At 31.8% G+C, this 21,258-nt stretch overlaps 4 protein-coding genes across 6 annotated transcripts; 3 read left to right on the top strand and 1 right to left on the bottom strand.

Moving 5' to 3' along the window:
- Positions 1–4,297: 4,297 nt before the first annotated feature.
- On the top strand, positions 4,298–7,401 carry LOC114383472 (two-pore potassium channel 1). Of its 3 annotated transcripts, none has more exons than XM_028343154.1 (4): positions 4,298–4,433; positions 5,378–5,456; positions 5,677–6,630; positions 6,729–7,401. In XM_028343154.1, exons 1-4 carry the CDS (start codon positions 4,313–4,315, stop codon positions 6,877–6,879), a joined length of 1,305 nt encoding a protein of 434 aa, XP_028198955.1. In that variant the 5' UTR covers positions 4,298–4,312; the 3' UTR covers positions 6,880–7,401. The 3 variants fall into 3 exon arrangements, with proteins under 3 accessions (XP_028198955.1, XP_028198956.1, XP_028198957.1); XM_028343155.1 differs by having other exon boundaries at positions 5,677–6,482; positions 6,729–6,849; XM_028343156.1 differs by lacking the exon at positions 5,378–5,456 and having other exon boundaries at positions 4,327–4,433.
- Positions 7,402–8,871: 1,470 nt separating this feature from the next.
- On the top strand, positions 8,872–11,350 carry LOC114382935 (cysteine synthase 2). The gene is made up of 6 exons (XM_028342481.1): positions 8,872–9,176; positions 9,256–9,330; positions 9,765–9,908; positions 10,021–10,413; positions 10,505–10,740; positions 10,883–11,350. The coding sequence occupies exons 1-6, from the start codon at positions 8,970–8,972 to the stop codon at positions 11,103–11,105; spliced, it is 1,278 nt and encodes a 425-aa protein (XP_028198282.1). The 5' UTR covers positions 8,872–8,969; the 3' UTR covers positions 11,106–11,350.
- Positions 11,351–11,941: 591 nt separating this feature from the next.
- LOC114383711 lies at positions 11,942–13,664 on the bottom strand. Its single transcript, XM_028343436.1, has 3 exons — positions 13,345–13,664; positions 12,586–12,683; positions 11,942–12,470 (listed from the first exon to the last, which is right to left on the bottom strand). The coding sequence occupies exons 1-3, from the start codon at positions 13,400–13,402 to the stop codon at positions 12,198–12,200; spliced, it is 429 nt and encodes a 142-aa protein (XP_028199237.1). The 5' UTR covers positions 13,403–13,664; the 3' UTR covers positions 11,942–12,197.
- Positions 13,665–15,260: 1,596 nt separating this feature from the next.
- LOC114384397 lies at positions 15,261–17,130 on the top strand. Its single transcript, XM_028344070.1, has one exon. The coding sequence runs from the start codon at positions 16,278–16,280 to the stop codon at positions 17,067–17,069; it is 792 nt and encodes a 263-aa protein (XP_028199871.1). The 5' UTR covers positions 15,261–16,277; the 3' UTR covers positions 17,070–17,130.
- Positions 17,131–21,258: the final 4,128 nt, after the last annotated feature.

Here is a 21,258-nt window from a genome sequence, read left to right as displayed (position 1 = left end):
TTTAATAATTCATTTAAAAAGCTAACATCTTCTAATATATGTTCTTTCATACACTTAAGATTTTATTTCTACCCGCATACTTATGAGACATACTTATCTATCAAGTATTTACACACCATTTGGTTTGATTTGCCCTTTAATGTTAATAGGTAACATATATAATACTCTTGAAGTTGAAGGCACTTAAATAATTGAGCAAGAAGAATGATATTATTGAACACTCAACTTTTTCAAACATTTCATTAACATTCATTATTTCTCTTTATCTTTTTTTATTATTACATTATATCACTTATCATATTATATATTTTTCTCTCTTTTATTAGGTGTTAAATACGCATTTTGTCTCCAAAAATTAATTTTGTAAACAATTATAGCCTATAACAGACACTGTTGTGAAATTTCTGAGTGGTAAGTATAGCCAGGTTTATTAAGTGATATTAATGCCTATATTTTCATATGCATAATGCATCCGCAAGGAACAGAATCCATCAATCAAACTTAGCATGCAATAACTTTTTTCTTTGCAGCCAGATACCCCCATGATTTATCTATAGTTTCACTTTTGCATAACACTGTAAACAAAAATGAAACTTGATGTGACACCTTCATTCCCACACAAAATGTAACTTCACCCGAAAGTTTAGCTCAGCACTACCATTTTCTGGACCCTTCTCAAATTCAAACACATTAGACCATGTTACAGCTCTGGGATATTCTCTGATATCTGTGCCAGGACCAGGAGAAATATGGTCCTAGACGGCCTGAAACCTGAGGGATTACTCGTTTGTGCTCAATATCCAGTTTCTAAATCTATTCATGTATAAAGACAACAAGGACAACGCATGATATATGGGTCAATTACATGGTATGGCACATATGGCCAAAAAATCATAAATGCCATTACACTGATAAGGCACAAAACTATGGGCCTTTCATTTTCACTGCCTTAAATGGATTTTGATCAAATGAAGCTAAGTCCCAAGTGGATCCTCCCTACCAAAGTGAAGTCAGTCTCGAAAGTGAAAGGTTTTTGTTTGATATTTCTCTCTGTAGAGCGGATATCAAGGTGGGTGAGGTCTGGAAAGACCCTGCCAAACTTGGTGGGACTAAGACTAACTCTCACGAGACAAAAACTACATAATAGTAGTATAGTCTAACTAAAGATATATATCTTCCTTCTAGATAAAAACTACTATCCTTGTGTCGTACAAAGTACCGATTCATGCATGCATAAATAAGGCAATAATTAATACAATACAAAAAAAGCAAATCCAAGATGAAGAATATATAAGGAAAAGTGCATGTATATTGTTATATAAAAAAAGGGAAGATGAGCAATATATCGTGTGGCAAGGATGCTTCTCACAGATTAAATTATAACAGATAAAATTATTGATTAGTTGGCTTAGAAGAAGTCGCTTTTGATGTGTAAAACTAAGCATATGAAGTTGTATGCATAAATCACATTGATGATGACAGTAGATATGATTGTCCCTTCGATACTAATAATGCATTTCTATATATATTCAAAATAATGAAGTGGGGTCTTTTAATTCGGTGGCTTAGCCCCTAGAAAATAGGGTTAATCTCATGAAGAGAATGAGAAATGGGAGGTGTATGCTTGCAATTGATTTACATCACAGATTTCATGTCAATAATGCGCTTGAAAGCAAATACATGAATAGAAATCTAAGTGGAGTGCACACATGGTGTACACCAAATCTTTTGGGGGACTCTTGAAAGTAACTATTAGTGTTTTCTGAGATGTTCTAAATTCTAGCATCGGTAGACTCTGCATATGTCATCTTAAGTCTAACAAAGCATGTTAAAAGGCCAACTTAAGTATATCTCGGAAAACTGATTTGGATTTTTTTTTTTCTAACTTGTGTTGCACACTTACGTGCATCCACAACTTTTGTATTTTAATAAGAGGGATATTATATGTATAACATTTTTTGGAGTTAAATAATTATTTGTATAACACTTACGTTGCACACTTACGAAGTTACGACCACTATATCGTTCAATAATCAATGTACCATACTTTGTTAAGTAAGGCACGCCTAAGAATGTAAATGCCCAAGGATACTTTTAAAAAATTACCAGATTCACACTCAATTATGGAGTATATTTTAGTGTTAAATTATATAAAAATTTATAATTTTTCTCTTTTAATTTTTTCTTTTTGAGTAAATAATTATTAAATTAACAAGATAATTCAGAAATATGGAAATAATTAAGAAAAGTAAAACTAATTAAGTAAAGCAAGTTAATTGATGAATTCAAAATAATTAAGAAAAACATACTAGGTAAGGAAAACATGGATAATTAAAAAAAAAAAGACTAATTAAGAAGAGGAGATAAGAATGAGAAGACACAGAAAATATGAGAAGAATGAGAAGTAAACATTAGAAGTTGTTTCTTCCTTTCATTCTTTTTCTTATTTTTTCTTCCTTTATTCAATATTTTTCTCTTTGTAATTGTAAAGTCTTCATGACAATGAGAGGTTAAACCCCTTTATTAGAAATTTGGCTGTCAATTACTCTTGATGTAATTTAGCTTCATATCTACTTAATAACATTAGATTTGGATTATTCTTTCTTGTGCTTAATATTATTACTTGTGGCTTTCACCCATTTGCATGGTAAATTTTAGGGGTAACGTTGAAAAATATTATTTTACAATAGAAGTGGGAATATTATTCTCATCTTTTCTGTCCTTAATTAATTAATTTAAATTCTTATTTAAATTTTTTCTCTTGTTTGATTTGATTTTCAGCCGACTTAAATTATCATTTTTCTCATAATCTTTTTAAATCAATTTTCTTAGCTTCTTTTATTAATAAAATATATATTCATCTACCTAAATACAAATAAAATTTTTTTAGACTTTCATTTTAACTTTACTAATTAGGATCAATTAGTGTAGTTGTGAATCCATCAATATAGTAATCGGCTATTTTCTCATATTTTATATACATAGCTTTATTTTGCTTTGTATGAAACAACATTTCTATTTAAGCAACTCACTTGGGACTTGGGTTATTAATTACTGTATCTAATACTAATATTTTATAGCTTTTCCTATTTTTCTTTGATATCATTATCTTTTTAACTTTAAAAATAAAAAAGTTAACCATTTTTTTTAATGTATCTCACAATATACCCAAATTAGATCATCTCATGCCCCGTTGGCCATTGTTGTTGCAACAAAACAAAAATCAAAAGGAGAAACACGAAAAAAAATGGAGAAAGAAAGACCCACCATATAGAAATGAAAAGAGATTGGATAGAGTTGGGGCTAGACATTATCCATTATCGAAGTCCATGTCCCGAAATACCTTACTCTTCTATATTTTCTATCTCTAATTATTCAAAATAAAAATTTTGGGCCTCACTTTTTTGTAGAGAACAGTTGCTATCCAAGGGACCAAAGCAACTCAAACATTTTCTCTCTCATCCTATGGTTGCTCTCTAATGGTCAAATCTACTAAAATGGGCTTTTGACAGAGTTATTTCTATTTAACACTTTGTGATAGAGGTGCTCTATATGTGCATTTATTTGTATCGATCAGCTGTATTTTAACTGATTATAAAAATAATGAATATAAAAATATTGATTAAAAATACAATTACAATTCATTTGACAAACTATTCAACAATCTTTTAATCATAATTAATTAATTATAGAAAATTGCAAACATATGTGAACACAACACTGAATAACTATTTCAAACATGAGTCCTAAAACTTCTTAGTCCTAAGTTGGTATTCTTCAAAATATGTTTAAAAATATATATACATTAGGCAGATGAGTTGTAAATGTAAAATCTAAAATAGTAACATGATTATCATCAAATTTTTGAAAAGACTATATATATATATATATTGAAAAGATTATAATTTTTAATTATTTTATTAGCATGTTATTAGTTCAGAGTATTCAGTGGCTTTTTTATACTTATTTTAATAAATCTTTTAGTGTGTCTTATCTAAATAGGTTCCTTTTGTCTCATTTTAATAATTTTTATTATTAAATTCTTAAAATAAATATCATTTAATAAAATCTTACTGTTAAATAAAATTTAATTAAACAATTTATAGTCGGCAGTCATCCATGAATAAATGGGAAACCATGTCGTTTTTCTTTTCCGACAACAAGCCTTAAAAAAGAAGTCAAAATATGGTTGAAACTCGAAAGAACAACTGCCAAGTGGGGCGCATATATGGAACTTATTTTTTGTCCTTTTCAAATAATTTATTTATTTATATATTAAATAAACAAAATCTCTTTAACGCGGAATTGATTCATGATTAATTATGGAGAAGCTAGATCATATGGGATCACTTGCATTGAATCACAAGCTTTCAGAAGCCTTTGCCATACTCATATCTCATCTCCTTCAGCAACAACAACAAACCACTTCAAAGGTTAGAACTTTCCTCGCAATTACGAATTACATTTGTTGTTATTGTGATGGGTTTGCTTTCCTCTTGGCTTCTTAGTTCAACACATGTCTTTCTCTTACTAGCTCGATTCATAATTGATTGGAATTTCCACTGCTTATTGTTTCGTTTGAATTCTCTTTTGCCTGTTAACTTCCTATTGATTAGTCATCCATGACCTTTAAATTTTTCTGATTTATTCTCTGTAAAAAATGTGTCTTAGATTGAACTTGTGTAGCACTGTTGCTATTTCTGGAAATTTAATGCTCCTTGACATGAACTGCAGTTGGATAAGTCTTTCACATGATCAACCTTTAAGTATTAACTGTTGTCCTCAACTCTGATCCACTTTGTTAATTTAGTTTCTCCAAAATTTGATGCATCATTATTGTCTTAAGTCTTAGTCACGGAGTTTTTTTTTTTTAACTTTTAGATTGTGATCTTGAACCATATTTCATTTCTTTCGGATGGCTCTTGCAAGTTGCGATTTTGAAGGCATACACCCCGACTTGTTTGTGTAATTTTGGGTCACTGTTGTTGGTAACATTTTTGTCTTGGAGGATTGCCCCTGAATAGAGGAAAATACTTGTCATGGTGAAATTCTGTTAGATGACTAATGGCCCTTTTATTCTATTTTTTTTGTAATGAGAACTAAACTGGGAATGTTCAATATGATTAAGCTGATGTAAGTTTCATTAGAACTTGAATGGATTTGAATTTGGAGTTAAGAAATTGAGAGGTAAATAGGAAGTCCTAGTTCACTAGTTGCGTTTGCTCTATGATTTTTTTTTTGGCATGTAGCGCATAATGGGCAAAGTCATTGTATTTCAATGCTATTATGCTACTTTTATGGCCTATTAGTTATTTTGCTTACAAAGTCACTAGCTCAGAAGAAATGGATGCATTTTCTGCCTTTTCTTTAAATGAAGGCACACAATTGAGGAGATCCATATGGCTCGTATCAGTTGTAGGTGATGATCCAAACGATTTCATTTTGCATTTGTGGTGGTAAGCTCGAAGTAGAACTTGGATTGATCTCTGGCACCTATTATAGTATATATTTGAGCATACTAGTTTATTTTTTTGTGAAAGCTCTTTGGATGAATTTATGTTTCATGCTTCATCATTTAAATACTTAAAAGTCTAATAATGGCTTATGGATGTTCATTTACATCCATTTCTTATTTGACTGATGTTGCTAGTTTGAACTGTTTTGCAATTGAATCAGGTCCTATATTGCAGATCCTTGTTTTCTAAATTCCTCTGCTGTGGGTAAAGGAGCCTATATGGCCAACAATGGTGTAAAGGAGCCCTTGCTGTGGGTATCACTTGATGCGACTCAAAAGACTGAACAGCAGCTAAACAAGAGAAGCCTCCTCCGTTTTAGAAGTGCTCCTCACGCAGAAATTGTTCCTACTGAGACAAATGGCAATGAATCAATTCCCCATAGTGCGTCCATATTCCAGAATTTACATCCAAGCTTTAAAAGAGTGGCTATCTACCTTGCAGTCTATTTAGGTGTTGGTGCTTTAATCTTCTACCTTGTCCGGAACCAGATTAAGGGGCAGAAAACAGATGGAATTCTTGATGCTTTGTACTTTACAATTGTGACAATGACAACTGTTGGATATGGAGACCTTGTGCCAAATAGCCACCTTACAAAACTACTTGCATGTGCTTTTGTTTTCTCTGGGATGGCATTGATTGGACTAATTGTAAGCAAAGCAGCAGACTACTTAGTTGAGAAACAGGAAATTTTGCTAGTTAAAGCCATGCGCATGCACCAAAAAGTTGGTTCAACTGAAATTTTAAGGGAGGTTGAGACCAATAAAACAAGATACAAATTATTTATAGTCTTTTTCCTTCTTTTTATTCTCATCATCGCCGGGACAATTTTTTTGGTCACAGTTGAGAAATTGGATGTTATTGATGCATTCTACTGTGTTTGTTCTACAATTACAACCCTGGGTTATGGGGATCAAAGTTTCTCAACTCAAGCAGGAAGAATATTTGCTGTGTTTTGGATATTGACAGGTACTATTACTTTAGCTCAGCTTTTCCTCTACATTGCTGAGCTAAACACTGAAATCAGACAAAAGGAACTTGTCAAGTGGGTACTTACAAGGAAAGTGACCAATTCAGATTTGGAGGCTGCAGATCTTGATGTGGATGGGACTGTGAGGTTAGTTGAACATTCTTTCAAAGTCATATATATTGTTATACTATCAATTATAAACATGTCTTCATTCATTTTTATGTCTTTTGTTTTGTTTCTCATAGGGCTGCGGAATTCGTTATTTATAAGCTCAAAGAGATGGGGAAGATTAGTCAAGAAGATATATCACTTGTGATGCAGGAGTTTGAACAGCTTGATGTTGATGATTCTGGCACACTATCAACTTCTGATATAACTCTTGCTCAGTCATCTTAGACTAAAACATTACATTGCACCAAGTTGGTGCAGAGTGTTCTTATTTTCCACTTTGATCACGTAATGCACACCACACCAGAGCTTTGATGAGGATGGAAAATCTGAAATTTCTTGAACGGATAGGCGTTTATTGGTCAGTCTCATGCTATCGAATTATTGACTACTTGATCAAGGAGCTTCTTATACATATCATGTAAGTATATAAGCTTAAAAGTTTACACTTCAGTTCAGAGTCTTTTGTATTTTACAGCTTAATATACATAGATGAACTCGGAACATTCAATTCAAAACACACTATCCTCCTCCTTAGTTTACACTTTTTCTTCGATCAAGTAGAATGAGCTCGGGGCACGGATTCGGAGGTTATTAGATGTAATTTTTTTGGGTGGGTGTTAACACAAAAAAATTGAGAATGTGTTACATCAATGCATTTGGATTGTGCCAGCAAAACTAGGTCATGAACAAAATTTTATTATTTCTTCAATTTTTGTTAATATAAATACAAGTCCAATCTTATCATCATTACATGAACAAAAATTAAATATATTTTTATTGCTCCTTTTCTCTCTTTTGTCAATTATTTTATACTTTTAATTTTTTTGAAAACAAAAGAAATTTTTATTATTTTTTTATTGTTCATAAATAATAGCTAACAAAAGTGTCTTTGACAAATCACTTTTGTATAATTAATTACCAAAATCACGTTATTAGAGTAGTTTAATAGTGTGTTTGGAATATGTTATAACATCATGTTCATTCCAAAATTCACATAAATGATGCATAAGCTACTTGATTTTGCTTTAGATGAATGTGGAAAGAGAATAATAATCCACATTGCAAAAATTATTCCAAACATGCACTAAAAGCATGTTTGAATTAACGCTTATAAGACATTATTTAAGTTTATGGACCAAACATGACTTTTGCATTAACCAAGATATTTGGATGTTTATTGAAAACATAATTCTAAATTGTGGACTTAAGTCTCCTTGAAGCATTTGAAAGTAATTTTTGAATCAAGTTTGACTAGAGTCATAAAATTGGTTCAAAATCCACTCTTCCTTAATGTTAATTTTGTCCCAATGAATAGCAAGGCAGAGCACATTTTTTTATTAAAACAAAACTCACGTTACTGCATACTCGCATTTACTTAAAATCAAGTCAAATAAACATATATCCAAATACGCACTCTAAGTATAGTAACTTGCTTGATCCTATTGTGTTTTGATCACATATTGGTTTGAAACAAAACAAAAAGTTATTTATTCAAAATAAATTTATCTAAACATGCACTAATTTTGAAAACTTGTAACCTTGATGATTAAATAGTACAATTAGTAAGGAAATGATATGTAAAAGACTTTTTCGTCATAGAGATAATTTCGATGTGAAGGTCTAAAGGATGAATTTTAGTAGTAGGATTTTAAAAGGTGAATAAGTATCTTTCATCCAACTCGATCGTAAAATATTAGAAAGGAATCAGGAAAGTTATTGGTACGAGGAATAAACTAAACAAGATTTCCAATTAGGTTGTTCGAAGAGATTAAATTATCAAAAAAATTGATAAATAAATATTTCATACAAATAACACAATATCCAAAAATTAAAAATTTAGCTTTAAACGTTTTTTTTTACGAAAGCTTTATGAGGTTAATACTTAGTCCCGAGTAACAGATGAAAATTTGTGCTATTATTCATTGTTGAGCAACTATTAATAGTGCACAAAAATTATAAAAGTAAAGATTGGATCAATTTGACCCCCAAAAATGTTTTTAAATTTCCTTTTAGAATTGTTTAAAGTTTTATATTTAATTTTCTAAAAAGGATTTTTTCGTAAATAATAAAAAAAAGAAGAGATTTTTTTTTTCAGAATCTTATGTGGTAGAAGACTTTTATTTTCTAAAAAAAAAATTCAAATTATTATAAAAATTAAGCATAGGTTAAAGTTGTCTAGTTGTTATCTACGATTTGAAATTAAGCATATGAACTCCCTTTAAGATTTGAAATTAAGTGGGCCAGCAGAAAAGGGAGGCCCAATAACTTAGATGGGTTGGGAATGAGGGTAGTGGCGAGACAGTGAGAGGGTGGAAATGGCGGCTGTGGCAGCGAGAAGCACAGGCAGCGTTGGTGTTGGTGCTGTCATCTTCATCTCAGTCGCTCTCACCACTTATTTCATCTCGAAAAAGAAGAAGAAGAAGAAGAAGGAATCCAGGAAGAAGAAGAAGGGACTGGTGGACGCCATAGGCAACACTCCTTTGATTCGGATCAACAGCCTCTCCGCCGCCACTGGTTGCCAAGTAACTATGTTCTCTATGATCACTTCACTTCCATTCTCTTTTCCAATTCTACTCTCAACCTATTTTTATTTCTCTTCAGATTCTCGGCAAGTGCGAGTTCTTAAACCCCGGAGGCAGCGTCAAAGACCGCGTTGCTGTTCAAATTATTCAAGAGGTTAAACAACTGCTCTCACATCTTCTATTATTCACTGTTTTTCATACAATTATCAGAATTGCTTTCTCTGGGATGGAATGTCAATTATTCATTCATTCTCATTCTGATATACATATACATGTACCACCTATACAATCACTCTAAATATAATTGCCTCAATTATGTTATTTTCACCTAAGCATATGCTATGTTTACTTAAATACTTACATGATATGCACAACTTGCTGCATGATATGAAGATATCTGGAATCTGCTTGATAACACACATGATATAAATTATGAGTTCTACATCATGTAGAATAAGAAGTTTAATGTGATATTTAAGTCATGAGGCTCTCCAACCTGATGAACTAGTCTTTTGAGTTGGACTTTCCTCTTATGCTTAAGTCATAACAGTATCAGCCTTAAGATTGTCCCTATGATTGATTGCGCAGGCTCTAGAATCTGGCCAGCTACGTCCAGGTGGAATAGTCACTGAAGGGAGTGCTGGAAGCACTGCCATTAGCATTGCCACTGTTGCTCCTGCCTACGGGTGCAGGACCCATGTGGTTATACCAGATGATGCTGCCATTGAGAAGGTATTTTATAATGATTGTAATGTAATCATGTAAATTCTGTTATGAAATCTAGCCATAAACCTCTAAGATTTTGTGTACAATTGATGATTGGCTTGCGTGAATCAACCTTCAGTCTCAAATACTTGAAGCCCTTGGGGCAACTGTTGAAAGAGTGAGACCGGTGTCCATCACCCACAAAGACCATTTTGTCAATATTGCAAGAAGACGGGCATCTGAAGCAAATGAGTTTGCATTGAAGCGTAGAAATTCACAACAATTGAATGGCAAGGAGGACACCGAGAAAATAAATGGTTATGAATCTAATGGATGCAATTACAGCTCTCTGTTTCCTGAAGATTGTCAAGGTGGCTTTTTTGCTGATCAGTTTGAGAACCTAGCGAACTTCAGGGCCCATTATGAGGGTACAGGGCCTGAGATTTGGGAACAGACCAATGGAAAGTTAGATGCATTTGTTGCAGCAGCGGGTACCGGTGGTACTGTGGCTGGTGTTTCTAAGTTTCTTCAGGTTCACCACATCCCCCCTTCCTCCAGGTTGTAGATGTTCTCATTTTGAGTGTGAAAGTTATCTGAGTTATTTCTGGTTCTATGTTCAACAGGAAAAGAATCCAAACATCAAGTGCTTCCTCTTAGATCCTCCTGGCTCTGGTTTGTTTAATAAGGTAACTAGGGGAGTGATGTACACCAAAGAGGAGGCAGAAGGAAGAAGACTCAAGAATCCATTTGACACTATAACAGAAGGAATTGGAATTAACAGGATAACAAGGAATTTTGCAATGGCAAAACTTGATGGGGCCTTTAGAGGCACCGATAGGGAAGCTGTTGAAATGTCTAGGTTGTTGCTTACTCTTTTGTAAACCATCCTACTTTTCTTATTTTTAGCGGTTTTTTGTTCTTTTGTGTCAAACTAGAAGAAATGATGAAATGAAGTGATGCCAGACTGAATGTTTCACCAACTGTTGTTTTGGATGTATCAGGTTTCTTTTGAAGAACGATGGTCTCTTCCTTGGGAGTTCTTCTGCAATGAACTGTGTTGGAGCAGTTAGAGTAGCGCAAGCAATTGGCACTGGTCACACAATTGTAACCATTCTCTGCGACAGTGGAATGAGACATTTGAGCAAATTCTATGATGCTGAATACTTGTCTCAGCTTGGTTTGACACCGAAAGCAATTGGTTTGGAGTTCTTAGGCGTCAAGTGAGAAGGTTTCTTCAGAGTTTAAAATTTTAATGCCACTGCCTTGGATGAGAGTGGCCACCTAGAAGTTAGAACTGAGGGTGTTGTAGTTATTGATATAGAAGATATTACACTTATTAATACAATGTTTTGGGGATATTACATGGCTCATTCTTTGTTAGTCTTTCATGGTTTATTGATTTATTAACTAGGCCAAGATGACCAAATTGTTGTGAACTATAAATATATTCAACTCTAACTATTTCAGTACGGGGATGAATTAGGCCTGCGGTCTTCGTTTTGAAATTAATGAAGCTGGAAATAGTGCACGGCAAAAATCTTCGAATACAAACCAATAATTCAAGTGTCCAATACAATCATATAATGAATTGAAAAAAAGTTTAAGAGCGTGGAAAATGCATAAATTATTGAAGTTGGACAATTAAAATATATATTGTGATGACATAAAAGTCAAATTGGAGTTTAATGGTTAATATAAAAACTTGCATTGGAAATCAATAAGAAATCATCTTAATTATTATAAAATTTTAAAAAATTATGGATACATAATAGTTTATAGTTTATGAATGATATTGTAAATGTACATTTTTTTTAACAAATATTGTGAATGTGCATTGAGTGCATAATTTAGGTTCTCTTTATTGAAAACTATATAATTTTTTAATCAGTAATAATTACAATTTGTACAGTCGAGGTTCACTCAAAATTTAGTAACTGTACCAAAAAGAATTTTCATGTGATTATTGTTCATTTAACCTTTAATTCTTGTTGAATGAATAACAATAACTACTGTTCCAATAGGCTTATATTTGGAACATCTCAAACTAACAAGTTTAGTTATTGCATTCATTGAGATAGTAAGTCTCCGATTCCCACAAAGAGCATGGTTTACTCCGAGATACAAACGACTGATTGATAAATTTATTGTCAGAGTAAATAAACTTTAGAGTAAATAAGCTTAGACTTGGGTCTCAAGAGATGACATCAAACTATGTAACAAAAGGTGCTTAAGTGGAGCATCTCCAGGAATACAACAGATCAAAAAAACCAAAATCTCCCATGTCATTTCTATAATACCAAATGTATGTGGAGGGCATTACCTCCTCTCAAACTCAGATTCTTGACAATGTGGATCTAACCAGTCCTTGGGAGATTCCTTTGCATTGTTGACACTTAATTTTCCCCCACCCACAAGCTCCCTCAGGTTATCCACCTTATTCTCCCTACCCGTCCCACTAATTCTCTTGTCAGCTTCTTTCAGCTTTTGCTTGAACTTCTGCTTCCGGTTAGATGAATTTAGCTCTTGCTGCTTTGCTAGTGAAGGATGCGCTCCATGCGGACCCAAATAGATGTTTTCATCCTTCTTAGCCTAGAACACAAACAAATATAGTTAGCATATACATTGTCGTCTTCCTAGCCATTATCAACATCTAAAACCTGAAAATTATATCGTATTTAATATTAGAAAATTCTCTTTAACTGACCTTTGATGCAGAATCAGAAGATTCTATATCAAGAACATGAGGTTTATCTTGATCTGAGTCTTCAATTCCCAAACTTGGAATCACAAATCCTTCAGTGTCTACAACAACAAAAAAAAGTCGAACCATTCAACATCAAAAGCAAAAAGCATTTTTTGTTCCCAAAGAAGCCATCCCAACATTGCTAAATAGAAAGAAACAACTATCTCCTGGTCAGAAAGTATAAAACTCGGAACAGTCACATACTTTTCATTTTCAAAACTGAAACATATTTATGAATAAGTATAGACATAAACATGTCAACATGTGATAGCAAACCTATATCAGTGATAAATTCTCTGTATGCTAGGACATTATGATTCCTACCCTAAATAAATACCTATAATTTACATGAAAATCAAACAGTGTTAAAAATTGAATCAGCTGGATATCAAATTAAGCTAGAACAATATGCATTACACACGGATGTGAAGCACCGAGCGCCACAATCAATATCTCCGGAAAATAAAATCCAGATAACATGACAAACCCACAAACAATAGCAGTGAATTAATTAATAACCAATCCTTGTCAAAATCAAATGAGATCCTCATATATGCAATAAATCAACAAAATTCAATCTGAGACTAATGCAGAAACAAATAAATAAATAAAAAAAACAACACAAAAGATCCTAATTTTCCCCTTCTCTGTTCCAGTTTGGTCATCCAAAGATCAAAAGAGAAAAGAAAAGAGACGAAATTGAAGGAAAAAATGACATACCCCACTCGTCGTCTTCTTGTTGTTCAATATGATGAGAGGGATCCATCCTAACAATCATGGATTTGAACGTATAGTGGACAATAAAGCCGATTGAAGAGATAGCAGCAAAATTTCACCAACACAAATCTCGATGGAATAAAACACAAAAAATCAATCAAATTAGAGAAAGATACTTTCTCGTGGTGGAAATTGAGAGGGCAATTAAACCCTAACTCTAGGGTTTCTCTGTGCACGTTTGTTTGCTTTGATCGTGGGCCTACATTGGCCCACTGATTTTGGGACAGGATTCTTTAAAGATTGAAGGGTAGTTTTGACTCAGTGGATACTGGAACATGAATTTATATGCAGAGGTTAAATATATATATATATATATATATATATATATATATATATATATATATATATATAATTAAAATATAACTCTTTGGGGGGAGGGGGGGTATAAGAAATGCCAATTTTATGTATTAAATTAATAAGTGATGTGATATAAAGTGACAAGGAAAACTAATTAAGAGTGAATTGTTTTAAGTTAACTTATACCCTTAATATGAATCTAAAGAATCCATGTGTTAAAACTTATTAATTAGAAAGAATTTTACCACCTTTAATCATCTTATGTTTGACAACTCCGAATAAGGTATAATAATCAACAAGATTTTCCACCAAGAAACACAATGAAAGTCACGAGAAAGCACTTGGCACTTGAGATGTCTTTTTGTGAATGGCCTCTGTTTCCCGACTTTCTTGTATGTTGTTCTCTTTCATTTCTCACATTAACATCATTTCTTGTCTGTTGTTCTCTTTCATTTCTCATATTAACATCATTTCTTGTTAGGCACGAGCTAATGATTATGAAAGAGGATTCAGGCTAATTGTATACAAGAAGGTAGAAAAGGGATAAAAAAAATCAGACAGGGACATTCACATGTTGTTTGTGATATGTAATTGCAAATGTTTTTTAAGAAATCAATAAAAAGATAATACGAATTGAAGTCTCTTACCAATTTTTTGCTTAAACATGAGATATATGCTTGTACCCACCTTGAGTAATTGCGTGTCACCTATGCATATGGTACATTATTAATCAGTCGCCATTTAAAACTTGAATTATTCACCAAGATTTGATATACTCATGGGACAGAATATTTCAATATTATTACAATCTGACACGTCATAAAATTAATTGTTTGACCATTATCCATCACAAAACAGTATTTCTAACACTGTCCAAAGTTTTGCTGATTTATTTTTTAAATTACTGACACGCTTAACAGCATAGCATGTGTAATGCATACATAATCACACTAACCATAGCATAAAGAGATATAAGGTTGAACAAAAAGTTAAAAAAGAAAAAGAAAGGAATAAAAGATTGTGGATTTGAATGGATATTTTTAATAAAACTAACAAATTAACATTTATGAATAAAAAAAACTAACATCAACACCATCTTGCTATAAAATAGTAATTAAGAAATGTATTAATTAATTTTCTGCTTCATAAAAAATAGCCACATATAAATAAAAAGAGTCTTCTTCAGTAAATACAAGAAGTAGTAGTTTTAGATCGATCTAATTAAAAACAAAATCTACTACGTCTTCCTTACGCAAGCTCTTGAAACCTTGTAACAATTGGCAACTGTAACTAAATTATCCTAGTAGCTGATATGTTACCTAGTGTGGAACAGGATATATAGTAATGGAGAATACCTAACGATGTAGTTTTAGACATCTGTAATGGGGCCTCTACTCCATTAAAGCCTGCATGAGCATGACATGCAGAAGCAAAAAAGGACTTGAGAACAATTACTTCTTCATGGCTCAGCAAGAGCCTAAACAATAATAGAAAGTGGGTCATTATTACATAATATTGATTACTTAATGTGCCTTTGTTAATTAAGAATTGTAATTGTAGGAGCAAAGTTTTGTCTACCTGCCATCACACTCGAATCCTTTCATCGCTACCAAAAAAAAAAAAAAACTAATATGAATTCAAACGTTTCTTTGATGTATGTGATGGGGAAATGTCATACTAAGAAAGTGTCTCAACAAAAGAACTCCCACAAAGAAGTGTTGTTTTGAGAAATTTGTTGTTTTTTCCTGATTTGGTATAGAGTTTCTGTGAGGTTTTGTTTGGTTGTCAGTAAAATAGAGGGAGAAGCAAGGCCCTTCTTGTTCTTTAGTTCTCTTTTGATGAAGTTTGTTTTCTTGGGTACGGTATCTTGGCATGTGTGGGGGAGGGGTCAGATATGTCTGGCACATGCATTCGACAAATCCAAGGCTTTGAGGTTGTAAATATTGTTGGAAAATAAACACCTTTGCTATCTCCAAGAGAATCAGATGCTGATAGTAAATAATAAAAGGTTTTGTGTCAGAGGAAAAAAAATAGAAGAAACGGTTCGGTTAACACTTGCCAGTTGGATTCCTAGCTAGTGGAGTTGCTCAGCAGTGGAAAGGAACTTGATCTTTCAAGGATCAGATGTCACTAAATGTTACCCTTATCAGGTTTGATGAAAAAGAGCATATTTTTCTTTGGGGTTCAAGCTATGATCTTTTGAGTCTTCTTATTGAAAATATAATTTTCCCTCCTTTGCTGCCTGTTTGACATTTTAGCAACTGTTTATTACAAAATAGGAAGCAGGGTAGGAGCTGAAAGTTATCAGCATTAACTTATAGCTTAAAAGGCTCTTTTGACTCTCCCAAATTCCTTTGTAGCACATTGAAAATTGTCTCTATCTTTGCTGTGTCACAATCTGTATTTTCAAGTCATAAAAGAAGTACAGAACTACAGATTGAACAAATTTTCAGCCACTTCTTTGTAGTCTTTCCCAGTGATCTTCTTCTCCTTTTCAACAGTACTTCTTGCCGTCTTTGTTGGGTGAGTTGGATCTTTGCATTTGGTTTGGCTTTGACACAACAAGTTCATTCTAGTGAATGATCATGGTGAAAGTAACTAAGCAACAAATCTGTCACAATCTGTGTTGTTATTTTGCCAGTTTCTTACCAATCATTCTAGTTCTTGTCCTTCTATTTTCAATTTCCTTTTTCTTTTCAGTTTCTGAATCCTTTCCTTCCCTTCTTACACTACTGATTGCTCTTCTATCTACCTTGTTTCTTGTCACACTGGCAAAGAAAAAAGGGTCCCTACATGAAAATCTTGTCCAAGATAACCAGCAGAATTTGGAGTTACAGCCTTCATTGGGAGATGTTACTGTCCAACAAAATGAAACTTCTGAGAGGCAAGCTGAAGCACACTCAGAGTCCTCATTTCCATTAGATTGTGAAAGCAGCAATATCATGGATACAAGTTTTGAACTCAGTGCTCGGAAGTATGAGCAACAAGCTGATCCACAGTCAGATTCTTCACTTCCATCAGATAGTGAAAGCACTGCTAGCTCAACCATGGATGAAGAAAGTATTGAGATTCATCGCAATAGAAATCAAAATCTTGATATATCTGATAGCTTGGTCTTTGATTATGATGTTGATGGGGAGGAGGATGGCTTGATTGAAATCAAGCTTCCAAACAACCACTTTCCAGAGTTCTTGCCAGAATCCATTTTCAAGCAGCAAGGTCTCACAGAGCTCTTGGCAGAAATTAATGAGATGAATGAGGATGAAAATTTAATTGAGATTGATATTTCCAAGGGATCCACAAAGCATCAAGATTTGAGATTGGAGAAGGAGTTGGTTTGCAGAGTAGATCATTGGGTTCTTAGTGATTAATCTTCTATTACTGATTGTTATCTTGAGCTGTTATTTTAGGTGAAGTTTTAGTCATTAACTATTTTCCTTCTTGATGTTTACCAAAATTTGGTTCTCTTCTATTAACTTGGCGTTTTAATCTTAAACCGTGTTTTTTTAATTAAGTGTTAGTTCTAATCTCAATCAAATCTCTTAATTTTATGTATTTGGTAACATTACAAAACATAGTACGATTATGTTGTTTGAATGACTTTAAATTAGGAGTAAAAATAGATCAAAATAAATCAAGTTTTGCATAAATAAGTTTAACCTGTTATTAAAAATTAAGGTTTAGTTTGATTTATTAATCTATCAAAAGACTTTTTTTTAAGTTTGATTTGTCTTTTTTAAAAGTCTAATATAATCTATCAGCTTATTAGGATATTAAATATAAAAATACAATACACATATTAATTTTTTATTATATATAAATAAATTAACAGACTAATCTATGAAACTTAATAAGTTTTTTTATAAACTCAAGTCTAACCTATTTAATTGAGTGAGCTTTTTTAAAAAACTCAAATCTATTCTATTTATTAAATAGCTCATACCAAAATTTAAACAAACCAAGTGATTGGCCCCTATGTGGGTTCAGCCTATTTCCTTCCCAACTTTAGATCCACAAAGGAACTTTTATGAGTGCTTGTCATCAATTTGTTTTATTATTTTCCTCTTTTCCTTTCCTCTTCAAATCTCCCATTCCCTCTCATATCCGGGAAACTTTATTTACTATGCAATCATGTGCCAAGTGTATCTGCTGACTCAGGCTGTGCACTTTGCATGCTACAAGTTGCAAAATAAAGGACTTTTTTTGCCATAAAGTAAATAACAGTGCTTTAACAAATACTGTTATTTTTAAATCGTTTACCAAACTACTCTCGATTTTAATAAGTAGTTGGATAAATATATTATATTTGGGAAATCTACAATTTACTATCATAAAATTTGAACCAAAGGTTTTAGGACCATGGGCGACAACTACTATTTTTAATAATTGATGGTTATAATTTAAAAAAAATTCTGTTAAGAGTAGAGATAGGTAATTTTGACGAGCAATTTGATAGTTTATTTTTTCAAAGAAGGGTCGTTACAAATTTTTTTCCTAACTATTGTTTTTCTAGCTTTACAAATATGAATCCATAGCATTTTTTCTTAAAAGGAATTTATGCATAAACCATTAAACTAGTGGCGTGGTCCTAAGAGGACTTATGGGTTATTAGCCCGTTGTTTACATGGGCTTAATAACTCTCTGACCCATAAAATAAGTGCCGAGCTTACTCTGCGGCAATCAACCATAAAGGACTCACTGGAAAGAAAGAAAGAAAAAAGGAAAAGAAAAACCAGAAAGGATGAAATCGAGCATTTAATCTCTTCTCCAATGTAGGTTGAAGGGGTTTAAATATCTTCAGTATTTAATTTCTTGTGTCATTTGACTTTGTTTCTAATACTTATCTAATTTTGAGAGATTATTTTCTTACTTATCACGTACGAAAAATATTGTGTGGAAAAAATCCTTTCTAAGTTAAATGCGCGTCTTAAAAAATAACACTATTCAATGTTAAATTATATAAAAAAAATACAATAGCTATTTTTATTTGAGAAAAAAGGATATGCATTTTTTTATACTATTATCCCAGAATAAATTTCCATTATAGTAGACTTGTTGACTTTAGAACTAATTTTAAATTCATTAGCTTAATAATTTTTTTGATGTAAAAAAGGAACTTTGTATCTGTTTGAAGGTTCAGACTCTATATATTTAGAGTCGAATTATGTCTATAGTATGACTCGAGTTACTTTTAAAATGCTACATTACATATGGACGTATAATAAAGACTTCACACGAGCTAAAACATTTAAAACTCAATTAAATTTGATATATTCTGGTTTTTTGTATCCCTAAAAAAAATATGGGTAAGAAAACAAAAGAGTTGAACAAATAAAACGAAACAAAACAAGGTTTGGACATCACATCAATAATAGAAATCAAACCAATGATGCAAGGGTCCGTGACCCACTTAGCACCCCTAACAATTGATGTTTATTAGTGGATGCATACATGCAAAGTCACCATATGTGTATGTGACCACTGACTATAACTAAACTAGTGTCACCCATTTGCTTACTTGAAAGGCCTATGTCTCCACATGATTTAAATTATTGTATGAGAGTCCGTGGGTGGGTGGGTGATGTGAATATATAACTCATTGTTTTTCTTTTTTTGGACAAATATATAACTCATTGTTCAGCATGCACCTCTTGTTTGACCTATTGTATCACAAGTTAGATGACTAACAATTAACTATTACTATCACTTTGGAGGTCATTATTGGGACATTTTCTTCTTCATCGTTAATGCAAGTTATGAGCCGATTGTTGATTCAGTTTGTGGTACGAGGTTGTCATTTAAACAAATATAAGCAGATAAACATTTCTTTTAAATATTTGGGAAGTTTAATTTTGTTAGAGTGCAATGAATTATGTTAAAACTAAAAAGATGTGTAGAGAGATTGAATTTATTAAAGGTGAAAATTAATGCAATACAAAAGAGAGATAGAAAGAAAAACATAGCATGATGCCTCACTTATGCCTATACTACTTTCCTTTAGGTAAAACACGTTTTTTTTACTATTATTTTTATCTTTCTTCAACTTCAAATACCTTTTACATAACGTTAGTCTTTTTTTTTTTTTATGACTATTAAATTTTGTTTGTTAGCTTTTGTCCAAGTGCTGAGACATGTTTAAAATAATTTGATTATTTTTAATAAATTTTAATAAACGATGAAAAGTATGTTTAAAACAATTTACTACTAACATACTCCTTTCCAGATTTTTGTTGTTGTTGAATATAAAAATAAGAATTAAAATTATAAAATATATTTTTGTATTAAGAAAATAATCATTTAATTGTCTACACTATAATAAAAACAAGAATTAAACAACAGATGTCTAATGATTTTAAGAAGTATAACGTAATAATTTTAGGGATTAATTTGACGTGGAAGCTTTGAAACAAAATGGGGGCCAACATAGAAAGATCAGGAATGAAGTAATCGTAATTTGTTTGACATGCAAACACATGAAGAATATAAGCGATGCATGGTGCTCTCTAGCTGAAACCATCAAATGTACTGGATGCATCAAAAAAGCATATACCACTGACAACCAGTAATTTGATACAGAGAGAAAATTCAATCATTTCAACCTATAGAGAAAATTCAATCCATACTTCGTGATAGTTTCATTGAAGTTATCTGTATAAACTAGCATTTCTTTATTCTATCTTATAGCAAAATGAATAAATAATATATGCACTGACATTGTATTTTAACACAGAGAACCGTAAAATTTATTGATTTTTATAATGATTTCTAATTAGTTAATAATATTAAAAAATTTACAATTTCTGTACGTGCATATTAAAATCTCACAAAAGATGGGGGAAGGACTCGTGCTTTTACTTCATCTGGAGCTTAGTTTTTTCTTTGGGCCTTTAATTTTTTTTGTCAGGGCTGTCCAATGTAAGCTGTTGTAGGCTTGGTTGTTGATACAATCCAAGCCAGCCCACAACTATACCATATTGCAATGGAATCATGTAAAACTCTAGTAATTGAATTTTTTTTACTGCTCTAATAATTGATTTTTTTAGGGAATTGATTATTAAATCTATATCTTTTTTTTTCATTTGTCATTCTATAAATTATTATTCTTACATTATTTCAATTTATTCATAACAAGATTTTTAAAAAAGTTGTATGCTCATTATATAATATAAAAAAATAGTTGAATTTTTCAGAGTAGTTATATTATAATAAGAGTAGTTAAAATAAGTGCATATAAAAAAATTAAATATTATTTTTATTCAGAGACTTTATTTAATATTTTTAAATAATAAACCATATTTGAAAAAAAATATTCTTACAAGATATAAAAGTATAAAACTATTTAACAAATAATACATGTTTATTTTAAAGTTTAGGTTTATTGTCCATTTTCTATAATTTATATTTAATGTTATTCTATTATTTTATGTTCAAAACCAATTAATTAATTAAGTATAAATAGTTAATATCTTAAAGTCAAATAAAATTCATAAGGAAAATAATTTTTGATGAAGTTTTTCTTACTTAAGAAAATAAGATTTTTATTTTATAGTTTTTGTAGAA

Source organism: Glycine soja, chromosome 14, assembly GCF_004193775.1.
Source record: "Glycine soja cultivar W05 chromosome 14, ASM419377v2, whole genome shotgun sequence".
In the NCBI taxonomy this organism is placed as follows: Eukaryota; Viridiplantae; Streptophyta; class Magnoliopsida; order Fabales; family Fabaceae; genus Glycine; species Glycine soja.
This window is presented reverse-complemented; position numbering and strand designations above follow the sequence as displayed.

What these genes read in the sequence shown, in the direction of transcription:
- LOC114383472 (XM_028343154.1), top strand. Translation starts at nt 4,313, where the DNA reads ATGATTAATTATGGAGAAGCTAGATCATATGGGATCACTTGCATTGAA. An exon ending in TTCATTTTGCATTTGTGGTG is followed by an intron (nt 5,457 to 5,676) that starts GTAAGCTCGAAG and finishes CAATTGAATCAG; the next exon opens with GTCCTATATTGCAGATCCTT. An exon ending in GATGTGGATGGGACTGTGAG is followed by an intron (nt 6,631 to 6,728) that starts GTTAGTTGAACA and finishes TGTTTCTCATAG; the next exon opens with GGCTGCGGAATTCGTTATTT.
- LOC114382935 (XM_028342481.1), top strand. Translation starts at nt 8,970, where the DNA reads ATGGCGGCTGTGGCAGCGAGAAGCACAGGCAGCGTTGGTGTTGGTGCT. An exon ending in GTGTTTCTAAGTTTCTTCAG is followed by an intron (nt 10,414 to 10,504) that starts GTTCACCACATC and finishes TATGTTCAACAG; the next exon opens with GAAAAGAATCCAAACATCAA. An exon ending in GAAGCTGTTGAAATGTCTAG is followed by an intron (nt 10,741 to 10,882) that starts GTTGTTGCTTAC and finishes TGGATGTATCAG; the next exon opens with GTTTCTTTTGAAGAACGATG.
- LOC114383711 (XM_028343436.1), bottom strand. Translation starts at nt 13,402, where the DNA reads ATGATTGTTAGGATGGATCCCTCTCATCATATTGAACAACAAGAAGAC. An exon ending in ACAAGAAGACGACGAGTGGG is followed by an intron (nt 12,684 to 13,344) that starts GTATGTCATTTT and finishes TTGTTGTTGTAG; the next exon opens with ACACTGAAGGATTTGTGATT. An exon ending in CTTCTGATTCTGCATCAAAG is followed by an intron (nt 12,471 to 12,585) that starts GTCAGTTAAAGA and finishes TTTGTGTTCTAG; the next exon opens with GCTAAGAAGGATGAAAACAT.
- LOC114384397 (XM_028344070.1), top strand. Translation starts at nt 16,278, where the DNA reads ATGATCATGGTGAAAGTAACTAAGCAACAAATCTGTCACAATCTGTGT.